The following is a 21,391-nucleotide window of genomic DNA, read 5'->3' as shown; positions in this document are numbered from 1 at the left end:
AGACAAGATTGTTTTATCCACGTCTCGATACAAAGGCACAAGAGAAAGTAATATATCTTATTTGTGTACTTTTGGTTATTACCTTTTGTTTTTCTTTTGTTTTCTCCTTTTTAATTGGCAATGCAATGGGAATATATGTAGAAAAATTTCACTTAAACACATTCCAGCTTTTTAAAATGTTTTCATTCAAATTAAATTTTTCTGATTAAATCTAATGGCAAATAAGTAAAGCTTTTTTCATTTCAACAGAGGGCGCTATTGAGCTAACCAAGTAAAATTCAATAAACAAGGTTGTGATAGCAGCTATTACAAACTTGAACCTCCCCAGCCACACACACATAAACAAAGACAAAGAAAACAATGAAAACGACTGAAATTTAGTTTTTAACTTTTATTCAAATCTCCTGAAAAATAGTTTTGGGGGGGATTTCAAACATTAATCAACATATTTAACCTAAAAGCTGCCACAATATTGCGAGGTAAACTGGCATTTTTTTTTTCAATTTCCAACCAACTGATTTTTCAATTTTGGTGTCGGTGTTCAACTACACAAAAGTCGGACAACCAAGACACGGGGGCCAAGAAGATATTTATCTCATTTGTATTTTTGTGGGTTTTTTTCTGATATTCACTCAGAAGAATACCTTTGGAATACATTTGACTCTGACAAAAGTCAGGCACTCTAACTTCTATATTTGACAGAATTTTTTTGAGAACAAAAATCTGCTTTTGTCTTCATAAACTTGTCCAACCTTTCAATGTCATAGTTTTACAGCGACTCTCAGTTTTGCTGATCTTGATCTCGGATTCTCTTCTATTTCCTCTTCGCTGGGAAGTATCACTTTGTTCCTGTTCATTGGAGCCCATATTTTGGACTCGCCAGTTCTTTCTGGTTCTGAGTTTGTTGCAAAGTCTCTTTGAAGATGTTCCCGATGCTTCTGGTGGATGCTCTTTCCTCTTTCGTTCACTTCTCTCCCCTGGAAGAACCTCTTGACGATCCGATCCTCCAAGGAGTGGAAAGTCAAGACAGCGAGCTTCCCTCCGGGTTTCAAGAACTTCCCGGCAACTTCAAGCCCCGTGCTGAGCTCGTTCAGCTCATTGTTGACGAAGATCCTCAACCCTTGGAAGGTCTTCGTCGCGACGTGGGCCTGTCGGCCGAGCTTGTCTTTGTTCTGACGTGACTCAGTGTGCGTGAAGGCGCAAGAGATGATAGTGGTCAGCTCCAGGGTGGTCCTGATTGGTTGATAATTCTGGCGGTACTCAACGATTGCCGCCGCTATTTTCTTAGCGCGGGGCTCTTCCCCGTAGGTCTTGAAGATCTTGGCAAGGGTCGGGGCATCAAGGGAGTTGACGACATCAGCTGCTGTTGGTTGGGAAGGAAACCTGGAAACAGGATGAAAAACAAATTAGTGAAATTTAATTCGCCACGGCTTCTTTGACATTCAGTCTGAACAAACTTTAACAACTTTTTTTGGTATTGGGTGTGTTTTTTTTTTTTTTTTTTTTAAATGACCTGCTCACATTTAAGGAGCACCCCCATAAAAACAAGCCTATAAGGTCTGAACGCTAAAGGAACACAACTCACCTTGTGCCATCCATTCGCATATCCAGTGGCCCGTCCTTGCTGATGGCAAAACCACGCTCAGCTGTGTCAAACTGGATCGAGGAGCACCCTGCATCGATGAGAATCCCATCAACTGAGTCTGTGCCTAGACCCTCACTTTGAAGGAGGGTCTCTAACTCACTGAAGCGACCCAGTAGAGGATGTAATCTCCCGCTGAGATTGAAAGAAACAATATTTGTGATAGCATGTAACGTGTCAATTTAAAGAAATTAATAAAACCTTAGTTCCGAACTAATTAAAGGAAACTGGAAATCCATCAAGAGATCTTTATAGAGGAGGTGGTCAACTGACTCACTGCCTAGACCCCACCCTCAAGGAAGGTCTCCAACACGCTGAATGGATCAAATAGTGAATGCAGTCTGCCACTTAAATTAAACAGCAGGCATACCAATTTATGTAGCCACATCATGTGTGGCTCAACTAACTTCACTAATGTGTAACAGTCAAACCGAATGGGATTCTAGGTGACCATTAAAAGATCTTTGAGAAGGCAGTCAACTGAGCTGTACATACATTTTTTTTTCATTCAAGACCCTCAAATACATAACAAAAGTTCTGTACATTAGTGTAGGGCTGGCTAAGGCCAAAAAAAAAAAGTCTCCGGTTTCTGGTATGCGCGCGCGTCGCCGTAGCCATGCGCGTCGGCAAAATGAAAAAGTTTTTTTTTCAATGAAAGATGATGTCTCAAAACCGCCAAACTCACTGGTTTGACTGGAATTCTGCTGCTGCGCAATTTCAACGTGTTTTTAGTTGGGGTTATGATCGAGAATAAGCTTTATGTGGCCTCTCTGGACTCCCATATATTTGCACTAAGTTTAGTCGGGCATCATTTGCAGTCATCAGCCGACATTTGAAGCAAATTTGAAGCAAAAAAGTTGGGTAAAAAAAAAAAAAGCCGCGTCGCCGCACCACTTTTTTGACAAGCTCCATACCAGAAACCGGAGACTTTTTTTTTTGGCCTAACAAAACAGAGCATATTTTTATTCACCCTGACACAATTTCCATCTGACTAACAGTTTGGTTGCGGTACCCGCTGCTACATGTACATTAGACTTGGACCGGACAGCCAACTCCGGCAAGCTCGGTAGACAAGTGGTAAGACGTCTGCACTAGTAAGCAGGAGGTCATGGGTTCGAGTCTTACCTGATGAGAAAGCTATTTTTATAAGATGGGAGGGAGTAGTAAGGGAGGCGGGGGTGCTGGACTTTGTCATAGGTCTGTGGGTAGTACAGAGCCATTAATGAGAAGTCAGGGTACCAGACTTTGTCATAGGTCTGTGGGTAGTACAGGGTCAATGGGAAATCCCCCGATCTCAAGAAAAAAAAAAAATAAAAAAAATAAATCTAACGGAGAGAGAGTGAGAGAAAGAAAAAAATTAGCTCCTTACCCTGTAAAAGGTAGAGGAGCTGTTTTTTAATATAAAATGGAGAGTAATATGTTTAGACCGACGAGTATTTGAAAAATTAATAAAAAATAATATCGGTTTTTATTAAATAGATGGAATACTTTGGGACGTCACAACTTGGGGATCAGTGCGATCATCATGTAATCATCGAGAATGGTTTTTTAGTTTGTGAAACGTGCGGTGAAGTAGTCTCACGTTACTTTGATTTTTCGGCAGAAAATGCGCAAGAAGATCGTATCAATTGGTCAATTTTAAAAAGAAACAAAAGCAAAACTATGGAGAAACTTATTTTGTCGGTTTGTCCAGAGCAAGACTTAGAAGATGTCCAAGAAACAATCAATAAATATAACGAGCTCGTTAATTACAAAACATTGAGGGGGAATGGTTGCGTCAAACGGTCGTTAATAGCGGCGTGTTATCATCACGTCGTTGGATTAGACAAAGAACGAGTTAGAGATTTATTTAAAGTGACTCAAAATCAATTTAATAAGGCACTAAAAAGATACGATGACCACTACAATAAAGGCGGGGCCGAGGGTAACACCCTAAGAGGTGAAATAGAGGTATAACTCGGTGGTTCGCTTTAATGTTTATTTACCGAGAATTTGAACTTGTAAGTTTTTCGATAAGAGATTTTTTTTCTTTTGCTAGCCGTTCATCTACCCGTTTTTTAACTTCTTTTTCAAAGTCTGTATCGTTTTTAATCTTTTGAAGCTTTGTGCTGGTCTTTGCTCTAATTTTTTGCTTAAGCTCGTTAAATTTGGCGAGCTCTCTCGTAATCAATAAGAACTCTTCGTGCGATATATCTCCGTCGTTGATGGCTTGAGACACGTATTCTTCAATCGTGTTAAGTTTGGAGTCTGCTAATATTTTAATCTGGTCGTGCTTTTTTAGCTTGGCGGATAATCGCCTAGACGCGATTCTAAGCAGAATATCTACACCAAAAGCGCCTATAAACGTTCCTTCTAACACCAATCCAACGGGGGCTGATATAACACCCAAGAGAGCGGGAATACCGACAGCCCCCGCTATAGCCCCCAATCCTTCTAATCCTATCTCTACGTAATTAATAGTGTCGATCATTCTCTTTATTTTTTTATAAGTGCGCTCTCGGTGGTCTCTCTCTTTTAAGATTAAAGATCGAATCTCTTCAATCTTTTTAAGTCTGTACACTTTTGTTTCTTCGTTACTATTTAATCGGAGTACATCTCCAGAAATATCGGGGTATAGCGCCTTACCATCTACACTCATGTTTTTAATATAAAAAGATTTTAAAATTAAAAGATCTCCAACTCTATCATGATACTCACACCCTTGTTGTTGATGATCTGTCCTTTTTCACCTATGATTGAAAATGTCAGTTTGTCGATTATACCGTTTTTAAGTTTCTTGAAATCCTCGACTCTATCAGGCTCGGGTTTGCGCGTACCCACGGGTACGATTTTTAAGATGTCAGACGGACGGCCATCAAAAAAGTTTTCACTCGTACTTAATTGCGGGCAGCGAATAAACAAAAATTTAAACGGATTAACGTCGTAAGACCCCACATACACCACTTTGGGTATCAGTCTTCCTTTGGGTAAATTGAGTAATCGAGATACTTCTCTGTTTAAGCGCAATTTGAGATTGACGTCGGTTACCACCAACGTCACCTTTTTAGATTCTCTTAATATTCGAAAACTTACCCCGGGTATATAATTTAAAATGAAATCGAACCAATCGACGTCGTACCACCCTGGTGGTATGGTGACCGAACCGGTGACTCCAGCTGGTAACGGCGCTAAAAGACTCGGAGAAATAAAATCTAAATTATCACCAGACACGACAAGACTCCCACGTATTGTTATCCCAGCATTTCTAATTACTCTCGCTCTAGGTTCGCTTATTATACCTTGGACATATTCTAGCGCTATCATTTTACCTTCATTGATGAAGCTTCTTCTTTCTGCTATAAGTGTTATTAAAAATTTAAGCGTATTGCTTTGTTCTTCGGTTAGTGTTTTGTCTTGTCTTTTAAAGCTTAAAATTCTTATACCATCTACAATTTGATCCATTTCTTCCCGGATCGATTCTAAAGCAGAGTCTAGTCTATCTTCTTCGTACGCTTCTATAAGATCGTTTATAACTCTATTGAAAGTATTTTCATCGTTAATTAAAAAGTCGTAGGGGTACTCGGGTACCAACGATTCAATAAAATCTCTATCTGTTCTTACTTCTACATCTGGGCTAACCAGTTCGGGTCTTATACCATCATCAGGTCTTTCAGCGGGTCTCCCATCTATTTGCGTATACCAATCAATCTCCGTGGCGCTGGAAATATTAAAATATCCGGGGTTAAACATCACTCTTTTTACGCGTACAGATTTTTGACCGTTTAAATTATCTACAACGTCTTCTAATTTAAACGTCTGCTCATTTTGAAACAAGTGAAACGAATGCATTTATTTTAAAGTCTTTTTATATTAAAACTGAAACTAAAATAATGAGTGATTTTGAGTCGTTAAAAAAGCAGATACAATCGATAGCCGATCAGGTAACGAAACAAGTAAATCAAAATGTAGCCAAGGCAACCGAGCCAAAGCATCAAGCTGCGTCCCAAGCAAAGTTTTTAAACAGCACTAAACCCAGTGAACTGGAAGTTATAGTTAATAATACCAACGGGTTTTTAAGCTCGTTTCCCGACTTAACCTCGGACTATAAATTGCCTCACGTTGAGACGGATGAGGATGTAGATCGTTGGAAATCACACCCCATGTCGTTTTATCAAAATCAGTTAAATTTTGCGATCTATTGCGCTACTACGGGCTGCGGTGTTGGATTTGATCTTTTAAACGCGAGCAACCGTTACGTTTGGGCCATCTTTAACTTTCATTTATATTTTACGGTTAGAAAGATCCTATATGACCTTGCCGCTCCTTTACCGGGAGATGACACATTTAACGTTCTAGACAACAGTTATAATCATAGAGCATTTAACGATATCTGTTTGTTGTTTGGCATAGATCAAAACAAGTCTTTTAAACAGACGAGAGACACAATATCTAACGGTTTGGGTAACTCGTATAGCTTTAATAAGGGCAAGTTTTTGGCGGTTGGCGATTATTATAGAGCACTACCCAACAGCCCCAAGGTTCTTTACGGCAGCGGCGGCTACGGGGGTCTAGATAGTCCTAAAAAGAGAGGAAACAGTTACCTTCCTTACACGATTATTTATATCGAACAAAATGAATCGGTACAAAATGCTTGGTTAGATTTTATACCCACCAAGAGTTCGTTTACCCCCGCGGGAATCATAAAGATCAACGAATCGATCAGATCTTATGTATATGCTTTACTCGGTGCGCAGGCTCAAACAAAAACGAGCGTATTATCACCGGGCACCGGATTAGACGCTCAGAGACAATTTAACGTCATCGTTGAAGATATCATCAATGCAGTAGACGACATGGAAACGAGTATCGATCAATTTCAAGACTCTTTGCAGTATGCCAGAACGCCTTTAAATTTTGTCGTGAAACCGGGGTTATATTTAATTCCATCGGATATGAACTTGAGGATTGGAACGCACGACGGCTATAACAACAATCTTCAAATCGCTACCCAGAGTATGAAAACTGGTTTGGTGCCAGATTTAAACTCACAACCTCAGCCGGACGACTCTTTTGATGACACCGATGACGTCGCGCCACCAACACCCCTAGAGCCTATGACCGATGTTGTATCACCAGCACCAACACCAACACCAACACCAACACCAACACCAACACCAACACTAACACCAACACCAGCACCTACACCAACACCAGCACCAACAGTTTTAACCCAACCCACAAAACTACAAACTCACCAAGACGAAAAATTATCGTTGACGGTAGGAATATTAGCTATTATGGGTATGGGTATTTTAGCTTACGAGGCAACGCGATAAGTCACACTCTAATCTCACAAAAAAATAAGCCTTACCAACTTTGTGCTGGTAAGGCTTATTTTTTTGTTGTTTTGTTTTTAACTTTGATTACAACTACCATCGTTTTTGCAGGTACGCAAACACCAAGGCCCCCACACCCAAAAACAAAGCCCACACGTGTTCGGCCAACCACGATACGGACTTACTCAGCGCGTTAAATAGCCAACTCAGTATGCTACCTATGATGCCCGGCAGAGCACCCAACGCGCTCACTCCGATTTTTTGAAGAGCAGATGCAAAATTAGCGAGTTGTTTTGAAATCCACTCTTTGATACCACCTTTTGGTGGTGTTGGTGTTGGTGTTGGTGTTGGCGTGGGTGGGGCACCCGCGCCTCTCACGCTAGCGACGATGATACTCACTATCGTGCTGATGGCTAAACTCAAAGCGGTTAAAATACTTACTACGGTCACACCTTGTTCTCTAAATAGAGTTCTAATCTTTTCCGCCAGAGTCGTGTCGTCGCCTAAAATTTTATTAATGGTTTCTTTGATTCTAGCGATCTGACTTTTGAGCCCTCGTTCGTCGGCTTTTGCGGCTTCTAATCTGGCGGATCTTTCAGCGTCTAAGTCGCTCAATTTATCGTTTAACTCTCGTCGTTCTTCTTCGCTGATCCTATGATCACCTAAATCATGTTCGGCATCAAATATCTCTTGGTCTAGTTCTGTGAGACGCGCTAAATTAAGTTCTAGGTTACCTCTTAACGTCTGAAGACTTTTGTCTAAACCCTGGAGTTCTCTGTAATTTAACCCCTCCGTTTGAGCGCCGGTGTCGCGTTGTAAATCGTCTATAATCTCATTTATCTCATCGATTACCTCATCGGCGGCTCTGGGTAGTTCTGTCAAGGGGATACTCTCGGGTTGTACTTTTTCAAGTTTATCTTTTAGTTTGGCAAGTAGTGTTGGTTTATAGTCAGCGATTTTGAGGGTGTCGCGAATAAATGCGGTACCATATTTACTTTGTAAGGTACTTAATTTGTAATATATTCTTTGACCACCTCGTCTATAAGATAATGGTTCTCGACCTTTATATGTTTTAACGTATAGATTTCTGTCTTTACCAATTTCAAAATCGTTGGGGTCGATAAACGCGGGGTCTATATTATTTTGTTTGTAAAATGAATCAACATCTTCTTTTATTAGTTCTATAGATAAACTGCTTATTGTACCCGTGCCGAGGACGCTTTCTGTGTCTACCGGTGGTGTAGTAGTATCAAAGTCGTCATCTAGATTGGTCTCTGCTACATCATCATCATCGTCATAATCATCTGTTCTTTCGTAGTCTGGATCATAAAATCCTCCCTCATCCATTTATTTAATAAACCTATTTAAATTATGCCGTTTTCATTATACTGCCCGGTAGTATACCCTGTGTCACCAACCAATTTTGCGTGGCCAGAGCTCCACTTATAATACCCGTCAATTTACCCGCATCTTCTACGCTTAGTTTGCTTAAATCCGGCGCTTTCATTTTGAGTAGTTTATTTCCTACCATGGCGTATCCCATCACCAGACCCGATATGACGGCTCCGTGATAAATCGTATTAGCTATTCCGTTGGTGTCAAAGTTACTCATCGTTTTTAATATAACAATTTTTAAATTGCTGGTTTAGCTACAGACCTAAAAGGTCTGATCTATTCCATGTCTAGCGTTTTGGGGGCGCCGGTTGTAGTGGGTTGCGTGACTACCGGCACTGGCTGTACAACCGGCGCAGTTGCTTTCTTGTTAGTACCAGCAGCCCCACTCCTATTATAGACGCTATAGCCCCCCACATCGCCCAAGAGTTGTAGTCCGGTGAGCTCGTAGCTTCGTCTGATGTTACGTTCATTTTTGCTAATTTTAATTTCATCTGTCTATTGTGCTCGGCTAAAGCTTTACCCTGCTGTATTCGTTTAGGATTTTTAGTCTTGGTCACTCTCGTTACCGTCGGTGACGACGTTGTTTTTATCGGTTGAGGCGTCTCTGTCTCTGCTGGTTGAGCTGTGATCGGTGCTGTCGTTGCTTTCTGATCTTCCATTTATTATATGAGGTTTATTAAATTTCAAATGTTTTGTTGTGATTATCGTAGCAACTAGGGGTGATATTAAAGTTCCGTACTTGTAACAAACGTCGCTCAACATACCAGCCATACTCGCGCTTATAATAGGATCGGAACTCAAGTCGTTGGTGAGTTCTTCTTCAGAATCTATAGTGACGTTATAGCCTAAAACTTGTACGGGTGTAACAACAGCTAACACTCTCGAAAATAGACTTAAAGTGTATTTACCAACGGTTTGAACAATTTCATTTCCAAATTTAGTTTCGTACAGATGATATAATTTGTCGAGTTCTTTGCTGTCAAGAGCTTCGATATGTTTAACGGTGTATTCCTTTCCCAGGTACTTTCTAGAGTTTCCGGCTGCTACGACACCGCACAAACGATCTTTATGTTCTGCGTTGTGATCTTGTTCGTTTGTTAAAGCAAGTTTTAGGTCTTCCATTTAATTAGAAACGAATTTAATTTTGTTGTAGCTTTTGCAACTTTGTTACACAAGCAAAGGTACTCGTAGGTGTAAAACGATAAATTAATCGATATGACGATAATAGCCAAAAACTGCAAATACTCGAATATTGCTATCATTTACTAACAGCAAAATGTATTTTGTTGACGTTTGTTGATCAGCAAATTGTAACGCTTGTGTAGTTTGTTGAATAGGTTGCTATTAAGCTAGGTCATATTTGCTACTAAGCTAGGTAATTTAACTTGAGCACCTTGCTTATTTTAGTTAAACACCTAACTTATTTCACTTGAGCACCTAGGTTATTTTAGTTGAGCAGTTAGGTTATTGACCTACTCAAGTAGCTCGTAACTAACTGGAGGTTCGGTGTACACGACCAATTTACTATATTTCACATCTCTCAAACGTCGTTTTATATAATCTCTTTCTTCAATGGGTACGACGTCATTTTCGTCTAACGCTTGATCAAACGATGTTTTATCTTTACAGTAAAATAACGCTAACCATGCCGTGTTTTCTCTATAATCTTTTAAAACGCTGTTGTACTTTTGGGTCAGTAACCAACAGCTGTGATTTATGTGTCTTCCGCTAAATGCCATCTTGCTTAACGCGCACGTCTTTTTACGATATTTAATCTCTTGATCCGAAGAGCAATCGTCCACGATAAACAGCGTGGCAACACCTTCGAATATTTTACTGTAAAAATCGATCGCTTCGTTGAGCGTCATCTTGTACAATTCCGGATCGCAGAGGTATACCTCGGGATCTGCTTGAATCCACTTTCTGGAGATGTACGTTTTGTTTTTAAAAATGGTAGGGCAAATGATGACTATAACTTCAAATACGTTTTTATAGTCTGACTCTAACAGATCCAAAATCCATTTGGTTTTACCCGAATTTGTTTTGCCGACGATTAAAGCGCAATGCGGTTGTGTCATTTTAACTTAACAGAGATTTAAAATTTCCGTCTTCCAAGGTCAATTGAGCATCCATGACCAAAAAGACGTACATCGTGAGGTCACCTTGGCTTTCGGCTTCTCTGTTAAATTGAACGTTGATGCCTCCTCCGTCTCCGAGTTTCCTACCGGATCCGTGAGCGGAATTGTCGTCGTTACTTCTAAAATCGAGCCACAGACCGTACTTGTTTTTTAGATAGTCTCCGAGGTCAAGACCCGTCAAATTTAAGTCTTTAGCTACTCCGCGCCCGCTTTCGGTATCGCTGTCTCCAAAGAACTTGCTGATTTCATTCCAGTGTTGATACTGAAACATGCCTTGACTGTAGAGTTGATTGGGTTTACCTTCTACAGTCACCGATGTTTTGGTTATTTTTGGATTGTAAAATCGCTGCGGGCTTTTCTCAGTGGGATCTTTAAACAAAAACAAAATACCCTTGAGACTCCTGATGGGTTGATTGACGCTGACGTTCCAAAGCGTGTCCGATTTGTTGACGGATCTAACTTCTAGCGAGTGGATTTTATCAAACAGATATTGCATTAACCCCTTGTGTTTACTCCTGATGGTGATAGCTAGGTCTCTGTTGGTCACCACTTCGTATTCGAGAGACAAGTCTGAGATACTGTACATCGCCGCCGTATCTGAACTGTTGACTACTTTATCGTGATCGTTAAACTTTATTTCGTACGTCAGAGGTTGTTTTAAACCGCTGGGGTAAAAAGGGTGATGCGAAGTCAGTATGTCAATGTCTAGGGGAATACAATATCTGTTACCATAGGCATCCGCGATAGCCTGATCTTTACCGTTGTTGGCGCCCGCGCTAGCATCATTTGCCCCAGTTCTTAGTTTAGACACGTTTTCTTTTTCTATGCCCGAGTATGCCATGTTTCGAGTTGCCGAGCTGTTGATCCAATTGTCTTTAAAGTTGTGATACACGTCGGCGTTACGATAACTTATAATTTCGTGACCTTGAAGCCTGACGCTGATTTCGCTGACTAAATTTCTGGCCAAATTGTTAAAAATGGTTCTATTGTTGTCGCCTGCACCTTCGAGTTCTAAATTAAAAGCTAGTTTACAAGTGTCGGGTACGATCACGTCGTCTACGCCCAATTGAGGAAACTTAACTCTCAGCGTTTGCCCCGCCGATATACTACTAGGATTGTGGGTAATGACCACCTCTTTTCTCTCGCCCTTGATAGATCTGGGTATTTTTAATAGCCTGCTTGGATTGAGCTTTTTTCCGTACGCATTCATTTTATTTATACGAGTTTTAAATTTAAAGGTATCTGTAAGCCAAGAAGCCCACCAATAGCGTTCCTCCCGCGATAAACACCAGTTCTTTTTCTATTTGTTGGTCGCTAGGCTCGTAAAAATCTTCGAGTTTGGGTTCGCGGGGTAACTCGACGTTTTCTCCGGTCATTTCGTTGTAGTAACGCAACGCTTGGTCTACGTTGGAAAATGTTTGTTTAGAAACATTTTGTTTTCTGATACGTTCGTTGAGAAAATCGAGTCGTTTCGTTCGTTCTCGTTGCCACCTATCTTTGGCGGCTGAGAGTTGTTCTGTCGCTAAATCGTGTCTCTTACGCTCTTCGCTGCCACCACTTAGACTTGAAAATAAAAAGTTTGAACCCGAAAAAGCTAAGGCGTTTATGACCGCACCTCCAACCATCATAAAAAAAGCTGACGCCATATATTTAATGTATAAAGCCTTTTAAATTATTATTATAGTAAATGATGGATAAACTTCAAAAACTGTATTATAGCCCGAGCGGTTATTGGAAAGGTGAAAGCGCCGTCGACCATTTACACGATAAAACAAAACTCGATAAAAAGGTAATCAGGGATTGGCTTAAAAAACAAGCGATCTGGCAAATTTATCTGCCGGGTCCTGCGTATGTACCCAGACCTACGAGTACATCGCAAGAGTTTGAAACACCAAACGACTTTCACCAAATGGATGTGCTATACCTACCCTGGGATAAAGTAAAACGCAAGACTTATAAATACGCTTTGACGGTTGTCGACGTTGCGAGTCGATACCACGAAGCAGAACCTTTGGTTTCTAAAACGGCAGATTCCACCCAGGATGCTATCGTCAAGATTTACGCGAGGTCGCCTTTGAGTTACCCTAAAACGTTGAGAGTAGATGCCGGTACCGAATTTAAAGGTGCATTTAAAAAATGGATGGCTTCAAAAAACGTCGAGATTATCGTAGGTGAACCAGGAAACCACCGATCGCAGGGTATCGTAGAAAGATTTAATCGAACGCTAGCCGAGAGACTGTTTGGTCATCAGTACGCTCAAGAAATGTTAAATCCTGAGAGTAGAAACACGCAATGGGTCGAGCGATTACCCAGCGTGATCAAAGCTATAAACGATGAAACGACGAGATTAATAGCTAAAGCACCGTCAGAGGCGGTTAAACTTGAACAGGTCCGGCAATCGCCGGCTAACCCCGTTAAAACAAAAGAGCAACAATTACCGCAAGATGCTATGGTTAGATATTTATATTACCCGGGCGAGCAAGAGGGTGGAACCTCGAGAAGAGCCACGGACCCCATTTGGAGCGTAGAAATTAATAATGTGGAAAAAAGAACGAGTCAATTTAAAATGATTAACGGTAAAAAAGTCACGACGGGTCCTACTCTTTATTACCTTCAAAACGGTCCAAAAAGGAGTTTTGTGAGACAAGAGCTTCAAGTCGTACCTGAGGACACACAATTACCGCCTAATTAATATCTAGATTACGGTGACCATAAGCGAGCGTGTGTATTCCATCCGGTAAAATGTACCTCTTGGTATCCAACGGACTCAACGACAATTTATCTAGCGATATGGTGTAAAGGATGTGTTTTTCAGATCGAATTTGAGTCATCGTTTCTGTTTTAGATTTATTTTTAAAGATGCAGTCGTAGTAGTGCCGGTGTTTTAATTTTTTGTCAGTGACCGATTTTGTGACCCCCTTGGCTTTTTTAAGAGTGATGTTGTTGTCATCCGCTAAAATCGAATACATTTTAGGTCTTACACAAACTGCTTCTTGAATGACCTTACCTCCAAACTCGTCTTTAAATTTACCGATCACTTTCTTATTGGTTGGATTGTACAAAGGATGATCTGTTGGGTAATTTGAAAAGTCGTAGTGTTGCCCGTGAGATTGTATGTCTTCGTATATGTCATCCGTGTAAACGACAATCAACAGACTGTCCGTATCAGTATACATCAACCTGATTTGATCTCCGTACTTGTCTTTCAATCGATTGTAATAAAAATCGTACATAAGCGTCTTTGAGAGATCTAAGATACTCACTCCGCAGTAGATTGGTTTGTTTAACAAGGTTTTAGTCTTGTACGTTTCGACAAACGACAGGTCACATTCTGGAAATGGCGTTGTTGTTTTATAGCTCGGTTTTTGAATTATTTTTTTGTATTTTTCTTGATCGCTCTCGTTATTATCTCTCAGTAGGTAACCATCTATTCGGTTTCTAACGTTTTCCATCGTCTTACCAAACACGCTGTTATTCATCAGTTTAAAAAAGTCTTTCTCAAAATCAGAGGTCGCTTTGGTTCGGAGTTGTGTGTTTTTGTCGATGTAAGATTTCATCCAAGGCGCTTGTTTAAATTTTAACACGCGATGTACCTTTTTTAGTTTCAAACCAAGTTTGAGATACAATTGTAATGTGACGTAGTGCAACACGTATTTTTGTTTTGGATTGAGGGTACACGTTAATTTTTGTACGTCGCTACTAGGTTCGGTATCTAATAATTCGTTTTGATAATCAGACATCCACTCTTGGGGTATGATGATGTTTTCTGGTGCTAGGGGAAAATCGTTATGCTTGGTGTGTAGATCGTTCGGGTAATCGAGGTCTACTTCAAAAAAGTAACCGGTGTTGGACGTTTTCTTCAGCGTTAATATTCTTTCTTCGGTAAACGGTTTTGTAGACACCCATTTAAAATCGCTGTACGGTAGATATTGACTCATAGCCCAACCGTACAGATTGTTGGCATCCAGATAAGCGATATAACTCGAGGGTTTGTTTGAATCGTAGTCATCGAGATATTGATTATTGGCTTTGTGATGTCTCATTCCACCAACGCTCGATATGCCTCCTCGTTTTGCTTTTTCAAAAAATAAATGTTTGTCTACGTCTTGCAATAGTTCGAGTTTAACTTCCGAGTGTTTTAATAGAGCATCCCACGACAATCCGGGTGCGGTAAAATAATTGGCTGGATCTAGCCCGTAGTTTGTAATACACGTTCTTCTAAAGTTTTCAAATACGCCTGCAAGTAATAACGTATCGGTCGTCACGTACAAGTCGTGATATTCTCCTAGATTTTGTATATTAAACTCGTTCCACACGCGTTGAGCTCTGTCGTAGTCTTGTTGCGATATATGTTCGTCTTTTAGTCTGCTGTAAAACTTGCCGATGGGTGGTAGGCTGGTCTCTTGAAACTTATCAAACGAGTTCATATATTCGTAGGGATAAATTCCTTTTTGTAATAGCAAGTCAGAATGTTTAAAATGCTTTTTGAGTAGCTGAAACGACTCTTTTGGGCAAGCTTTCACTAATTTATCCAACGACGATGCCATAAAACTAAACGAGTCTAAAAATCGTAGATTTCCTATCGAGAACGAAATATACTTTTCTGAATTTTTAGCGATCACTTGTATTTCTGTTTGACTATCGTATTCTGTCATTCCCTGCATGATTAAATGCGCGTCGTAATTTTGTAAATTGTGAAAAAAGACCGGTATCGGTGTACAACCGGGTTTAATTTGTAGTTTGAGGTTACAATAGGCGTGTGCGGCACCTCTATATTTACCAGTGACGTGGCAGTGATCTCTCACCTTTCTAAATTTATTGATTCTCTTTTTACAGTCGAGACATTTAGACTCGGTAAATCCCTTACTGTTTTTGTACTGATATTCTTTCTTTTGTTTTATCGTTTTGGGTTCTCTGGGGTTCTGGCACTGACATTTGCTCGAATAATTGGTATAAATTGGTTTTTCGCAAATCCAACGTGTGTTTGTTTTATCGTGATGTTCTTTAGCTCGCTCGTTAAATTTCATGGGTTGGGGTTTTTCAAATAGACAATTAATATCGCTTTGTAATTGTAACAACGTCGTTATAAATCTAGTTGAAGCGTCTTTGCCTCTATAAGTCTCTTGATATACATTTTTACCGTCGCATCGGACGACAACTAGCGAATAACCGCTAGCTTTGTGAACGTTAATCTTTTTTGTGTTTGTCTCTTTATCTGTGGATGTTGTTGTTTGTAATATGGATTCAAAGTCGGCATAAATGACAAATGGTGCTTTTTGTTTGTGCCTATAGTTTTTAAATTCTAATATCGGTACGTCTCTCTCTTCACTTGGTTGCCCGTCTATGTATTTTGGTTTACCCAGAGGAAATACAATCTTTGATGGATGTGTATCTATACCCTTACAATCGGCGATATGTTTGTCTAATTTGTTTTGATTGGTAAAATGACAAAGACATCTTCGACAAAAATATTTCTTACATTTATGTTTCGTAACGTCGTATATCAACCTCGTAAAATCTTTTATCCAACAATAGTGATGCTTGTCACCTTTAGAAATCAAAAGCAGATCGATCTCTTTCCCCTTGTAGTTTTTAGACACGTATAATGGATATATCTCACCCTCATAACCATATACGTTTATCGATAAATTATTTTGTCTTTCTATCTTGGGTATCTGATCGAGTGGTGTTGGAAAGTCAACACCTTTAAAACTGAGTCCGTCGTCTTTGGTGTATACAACAGGTTCTTCTTTATGAATTTTATAATTAGGATTATTTCTTATTTGATTTTTTACTTTATCCGTATACAACTCAAGAGCAGCTCTCAAACACCATCTCAAACACTCGTCGTCTTTGTTTTTGATGTTGATCATCGCCTTCTTAATTTTAAGATATTCGGGTAGGTCTATGTAGGAACTACCTCTCACTGGATTATATCTGTTGATGTTGATGTATAACACCATTATCTTTTTTAAAACCCAACCCGATCCTTGATTTGTATACCTTTCATCCTTTTTAAATAGCTCGTCGATCTCTTCTCTTAAAACCTGTTTTATTTGACTTTGATTTAAAACAGCTTTCGGCTTGCTATAATGAATAGCTTCGATCGTTTCGATCGTACCATCCGTTTTGGTTTTTTCGTATTTTATTTTGATTGTGAGATCCATTTTTAAACCTCCCAACTCTCTCAATTCTAACTTGATTTTATTGACTATTTGTTCCTTGTGTGAATCAAAAAACTTGATTAAATCGTGGTTATAAAGTCTGGGGTTTAATTCCCAGTTTCTGTAGTAATTTCTAAACCTTCTCGTTTCTCTAAAATCTGACTCTGTAAAGTATTCGGGTTGTCTGTATGTTTTAATCGTTGAGATTAAATCTTTTTTCAAAACTCGTCCTTTATAACCCGTCGGTACGTATTCTAGATTGTGTTCGTCTACAATCTGTTTGAGCTCATAAAGTTTCTTTTTCCTCAAGTTTTTAAATTGACTTTCATAATGTTTTATCCCCTCGATGTAAACTTTACGAGTAAGAGAAACATTTTCATTGTGTGGTATACTATACCGCTGCACGTAATCACGCAGCGTGGCTTTGTTCCATTTAGAATATCCTTTGATGGTCGGTCTAAACATATTACCCTCCATTTATTATAGGAAATATAATATTTTTTCTTTTTTTTTTTTGAGGTTAGACTTTTAGATTTATAAATAATTAGACTCCCCTCATTTTAGCGACGACAGATTTTTATTTTTTTTTTTCTCTCTCTCTCCCGGCGTCAGATATTTTTTTATTTTTTTTTTTTTTTTCCCAGCGTCAGATATTTTTTTTTTTTTCTCTCTCTCTCTCGGCGTCAGATTTTTTTTTTTTTTTTTCTCCCAGCGTCAGATATTTTTTTTTTTCTCTCTCTCTCTCTTTCTCTCTCTCCCGACGTCAGATTTTTTTTTTTTTTTTTTTTCTTGAGATCGGGGGATTTCCCATTGGCCCTGTACTACCCACAGACCTATGATAAAGTCTGGTACCCTGACTTCTCATTAATGGCCCTGTACTACCCACAGACCTATGACAAAGTCCAGCACCCCCGCCTCCCTTACTACTGAGGGGCATTCAATTTTACTGAAGTTACATCTTCTTTGCTTACTTGTACTTCTTGGCCATATTCTGAGCCAATGTGTGTGCCGCTGGGTCCCTGTCCAGCGCATACACCTGTGCGGTAGCAGCACCATGATTCAAGAGTGCCCTCGTGTGACCACCTGCTCCAAAGGTCATATCAACGAAGATCTGCAAAAACAAATCGTACAAATGGTCTCCATAGCATTAACATCATCAAAACAAACCTTTTCTCTTTTCTTACCAAGTTATATTTTACCGTCTGAAATACTAAATTCTACAGCAATAAAATGGAAAAACTTTACCATGGCAAAAAAGGATAGGTAAGAAGTTTTGCAGTGACAAACTTCCAAACTAAGGTCAAAACTAATGCAGCATGGCAAAATTCAATATTGACAGTGACGGGCGTGGATCACTTTGGTGCAATTTGGAAGGGGCAAGGAAGATTTTCTGACCAACTTGTAGTTCACGTCAAAGCAGAATAATGCCAAGGGTGCAGATTTAATACTACCGTGAGAAAATACAATCTGGCACTAAGGCCAAGTAAAAAAAATAAACCAAATTCATACATGTGCAATATATTTTGCATATATACATTGTCAACAAGTTGTCTTTTTATTTGTTTTCAAAAAATTGTAGCCATGTAGATATATTTCTATCTCAGCAAAAGAGTTTAAAAAAAATGGAAGAATCAATCCGCTATCTTGCAATTGGAACATTTGTCATCTTGGGGGGGAAAAAAGCATGCTGCGTCCTTTTTTTTTTAAATCCCGGACACGAAACTGGGCTTTTTTTTACTTGGCCTAAACCGACCAATGAAATTGAGATATTATGATAGTACCTGTTGATCTTGAGGTGATAATGCCTCTATGACCTCTTCTTTCATAACAGGAATGTGACTGGTGCTACTATCATCATCTTCATCATTTTGGTCGTCTTGGAATTCCAGGCTTCCTGGGTAAAATTGAAAAAATTAAAATGGAAACTTGAGAGGTATTTAACCAATCCAAAATCCAAGGATCATTTGCATTTATCCTAAAAGTAACCTAGCAAATTATTATAAAAAAAGCTTACTTGGTTTAAAGATCGTACTGGTACTAAACATCCGGTGAAATTATTCTGTCTGGCTTGCTGTCGTTTAGAAGAATCAAGAATAGGCCTATAGGTGATTTCCAACGATGGGACTGATGATTTAAAATAAAGAGAGCTATTCGGGATGGACGACATCGTGTTTCATGATCAAAAGGTTGTGCAAGGTTTTTCACTGTTTCTTCAGTCGAGAAGTGTAATATTCACTGAGGTGAAAATTCAACTGATAATGTTTTGAACATTCTTCTTTTGGATTTTGAGTGGTGTTACTGGAAACCAACAAAATGCAGGAAACAAAAATGATCCTGTATGACTATGCTTTGAAAGATGCTTGCTGAAAGTTTTGCACTTTTAATTGTGACCTTAATGAAGGCCAATGAAAGCCCTTTAATGTTACTTATCCACAAGAAATTGCTTTTTTTTAAAGTCTATTTGGAAATAGTTCCATACCTGGACATACCGGTATCACTTGTCACCCTGTGCACTAACCCTATGAGACTGGTCTGAAAAATTCCAAGTGTTTTCTCAGTAAATGATTCAATATTTTCCCTGCTAAATTTGACTTTTTAGGACATGTTGTCGCTTACTGATGGCTGATAGGTCACTGCAGGGAAAAATTGGTCATGTCCATGTATGGAATTCTTCCTGACTTTTTTTCCCCCAATTCTATCAAATTGAGGAGTTAAGTTTTGATTTCTCTGTTACTACTGCAAAGGACTTGCACCAAGCTAAAATGGCAGATACACGTATCATGAAAAAGTCACAATTTGTTTTTCAAAAAGTGTCAGCAAAAATTATGATTAATGAATTTAACTGCTGCAAACTGCTTACTGACTGAATTAACCTATCACGGTAAAAACGCAGCTTGTGAAATATTGAAACGCACAAAATCTGAGACAAACAAAACTTAACGTACAAAATTCCATAGGGTTGTCTAAGGGGAGTGGCCACCTCGCAAACGGTGATCGGTCAATTGACCTGAATTATATATATAAATAAAAAAATTGAGGGCTTAACATTTTGATCCTTGCAGGACTTTTCTCAAAGGCAAAAATTATTATCTTTTTAATTAGCCAAACAGAAAAGGGTTTTGGCAAAGGAGATGATGAATCTAAGGTGTATGAAAGTTTCCATCCACCAATTCTTATTTTTATTTTTTTTAAAATCATGTCAAACAATTAAGACAACAATTCCGGTAGGAATATCCCATACCAGTTCTTCTAGTGCCTCTCGGATGTAACAATGCTGCAGCGAGAGACAAGGATCTCCTTCCCAGAAGCAAGGGTGCCACTGGCACTGACAGTACAGGATGTCGAAGAAGCTTCTTTGTCATTCTGGTGACCCAAGATGGCCGGATTTGAAGACACGGAGATGATGACCGAAGAACATCAATGAATTTAAGTCTGTTGGCAAAATCTGAAAATGTCAGTTGGCTAGTCATGCTGGTTCAGACATTTAGATAGAAGAGGCTTAAGTATCACCAATGCCTCTGAGTCTGAGATAAGGTAAACTTGCTAACATTCATTCAACAAAACACTACATGCATGTTGGGTTTTTTTTTGCCAACACACTACCGGTACAAATTACAATAGTCCGAGTAACTACATTGTACAGTGTAGGACTCTACAAATTGCCCTGTGCATGGCTCCTGCTGGACTGTTTCCTGGGCCCCCCCAAAAATATTGGAGTCAGAAGGACAATAGGAACAGGGAACCAGACTAGCTCATGGCTAGCATCAGATAGACCAATCACAGGGCGCTTCGATTTGTCACCTGGATTGGTCGCCTCAATGGGCCAATCACATGGTGTCTCTTGTGAGCGGTTTCACGGCGACCAATTAAAGTGCCCTGTGATTGGTCTGTCTGATGCTAGCCAGGAAACAGTCTAGCCAGGGGCCATGCACAAGTAAATTTTTCCTGAATTCAAAATGCCTTCTTTTTTCTAAAAAAGGGCAAGATTACCATATGCGAAGTTCACTAATTTTCCTCTGTATTGACTAACAAGCCCCCAGATAGCAATTTCATGTCATCAAAGTCAATTTGACTATTTTTGAGCAGTGAGAAAATATTACAAGCATTTTCTTAGAAAACATTCGAATGTTTCAGTCCACTCTCATAGGGTTTGTACACAGAGTGTTGAGTGAACTTCGTATACGGAAATCTTTCCTAAAAAAGTTCTAATTTTATTTTAGTACTTCAAGACTAGGCCTATAACTTATAACCTCATTCTCAAACAAATAATAAAAAATAGTGTGAAGTCAATTTTAATGATTACTTGAATGGCAAATTATACAGGGCAGGGGTAACAGAAACACAAACAATGTCACACTTTTGGAACCCAAATTTATGGAATATGACACATGATCAGGATGATGATTCATGGGCATTGTGATCAAGACAAGCTGACAAGTGTCACAGAGTCATGAGGGTGTGTACTCCAACTATGAGGCTAGTGTGCTTGTCGTCTGCACTTCTCAGTTCTCTACTCTAGTTTTGTCCTAAAACAATCCTTAAATTTAAAATTAAAAGCATTATCACTCGAGTTTATCAATGTAATATTAAGTAATGTAGCATGACCTCTTCCCTTGCAATACTTACAGTTACAATACAATGTCCTCTTTAACAGTTAAAAAAAGGAAATATTCATTGCCGTTTTACATTTCACCAACCAGGCAACAGTGATTCAACACTCATGAATTGACCGATTTT

The 21,391-nt window shown here is 39.3% G+C and overlaps 1 protein-coding gene across 1 annotated transcript; it reads right to left on the bottom strand.

Moving 5' to 3' along the window:
- Nucleotides 1-614: 614 nt before the first annotated feature.
- LOC119725419 (12S rRNA N4-methylcytidine methyltransferase-like) lies at nt 615-19,973 on the bottom strand. Its single transcript, XM_038196828.1, has 5 exons — nt 19,896-19,973; nt 18,436-18,548; nt 17,626-17,765; nt 1,586-1,777; nt 615-1,383 (listed from the first exon to the last, which is right to left on the bottom strand). Exons 2-5 carry the CDS (start codon nt 18,478-18,480, stop codon nt 762-764), a joined length of 999 nt encoding a protein of 332 aa, XP_038052756.1. The 5' UTR covers nt 18,481-18,548; nt 19,896-19,973; the 3' UTR covers nt 615-761.
- Between the last annotated feature and the right edge of the window lie 1,418 nt (nt 19,974-21,391).

This window comes from Patiria miniata, unplaced genomic scaffold (genome assembly GCF_015706575.1).
Source record: "Patiria miniata isolate m_02_andy unplaced genomic scaffold, ASM1570657v1 HiC_scaffold_1, whole genome shotgun sequence".
Taxonomy (NCBI): Eukaryota; Metazoa; Echinodermata; class Asteroidea; order Valvatida; family Asterinidae; genus Patiria; species Patiria miniata.
This window is presented reverse-complemented; position numbering and strand designations above follow the sequence as displayed.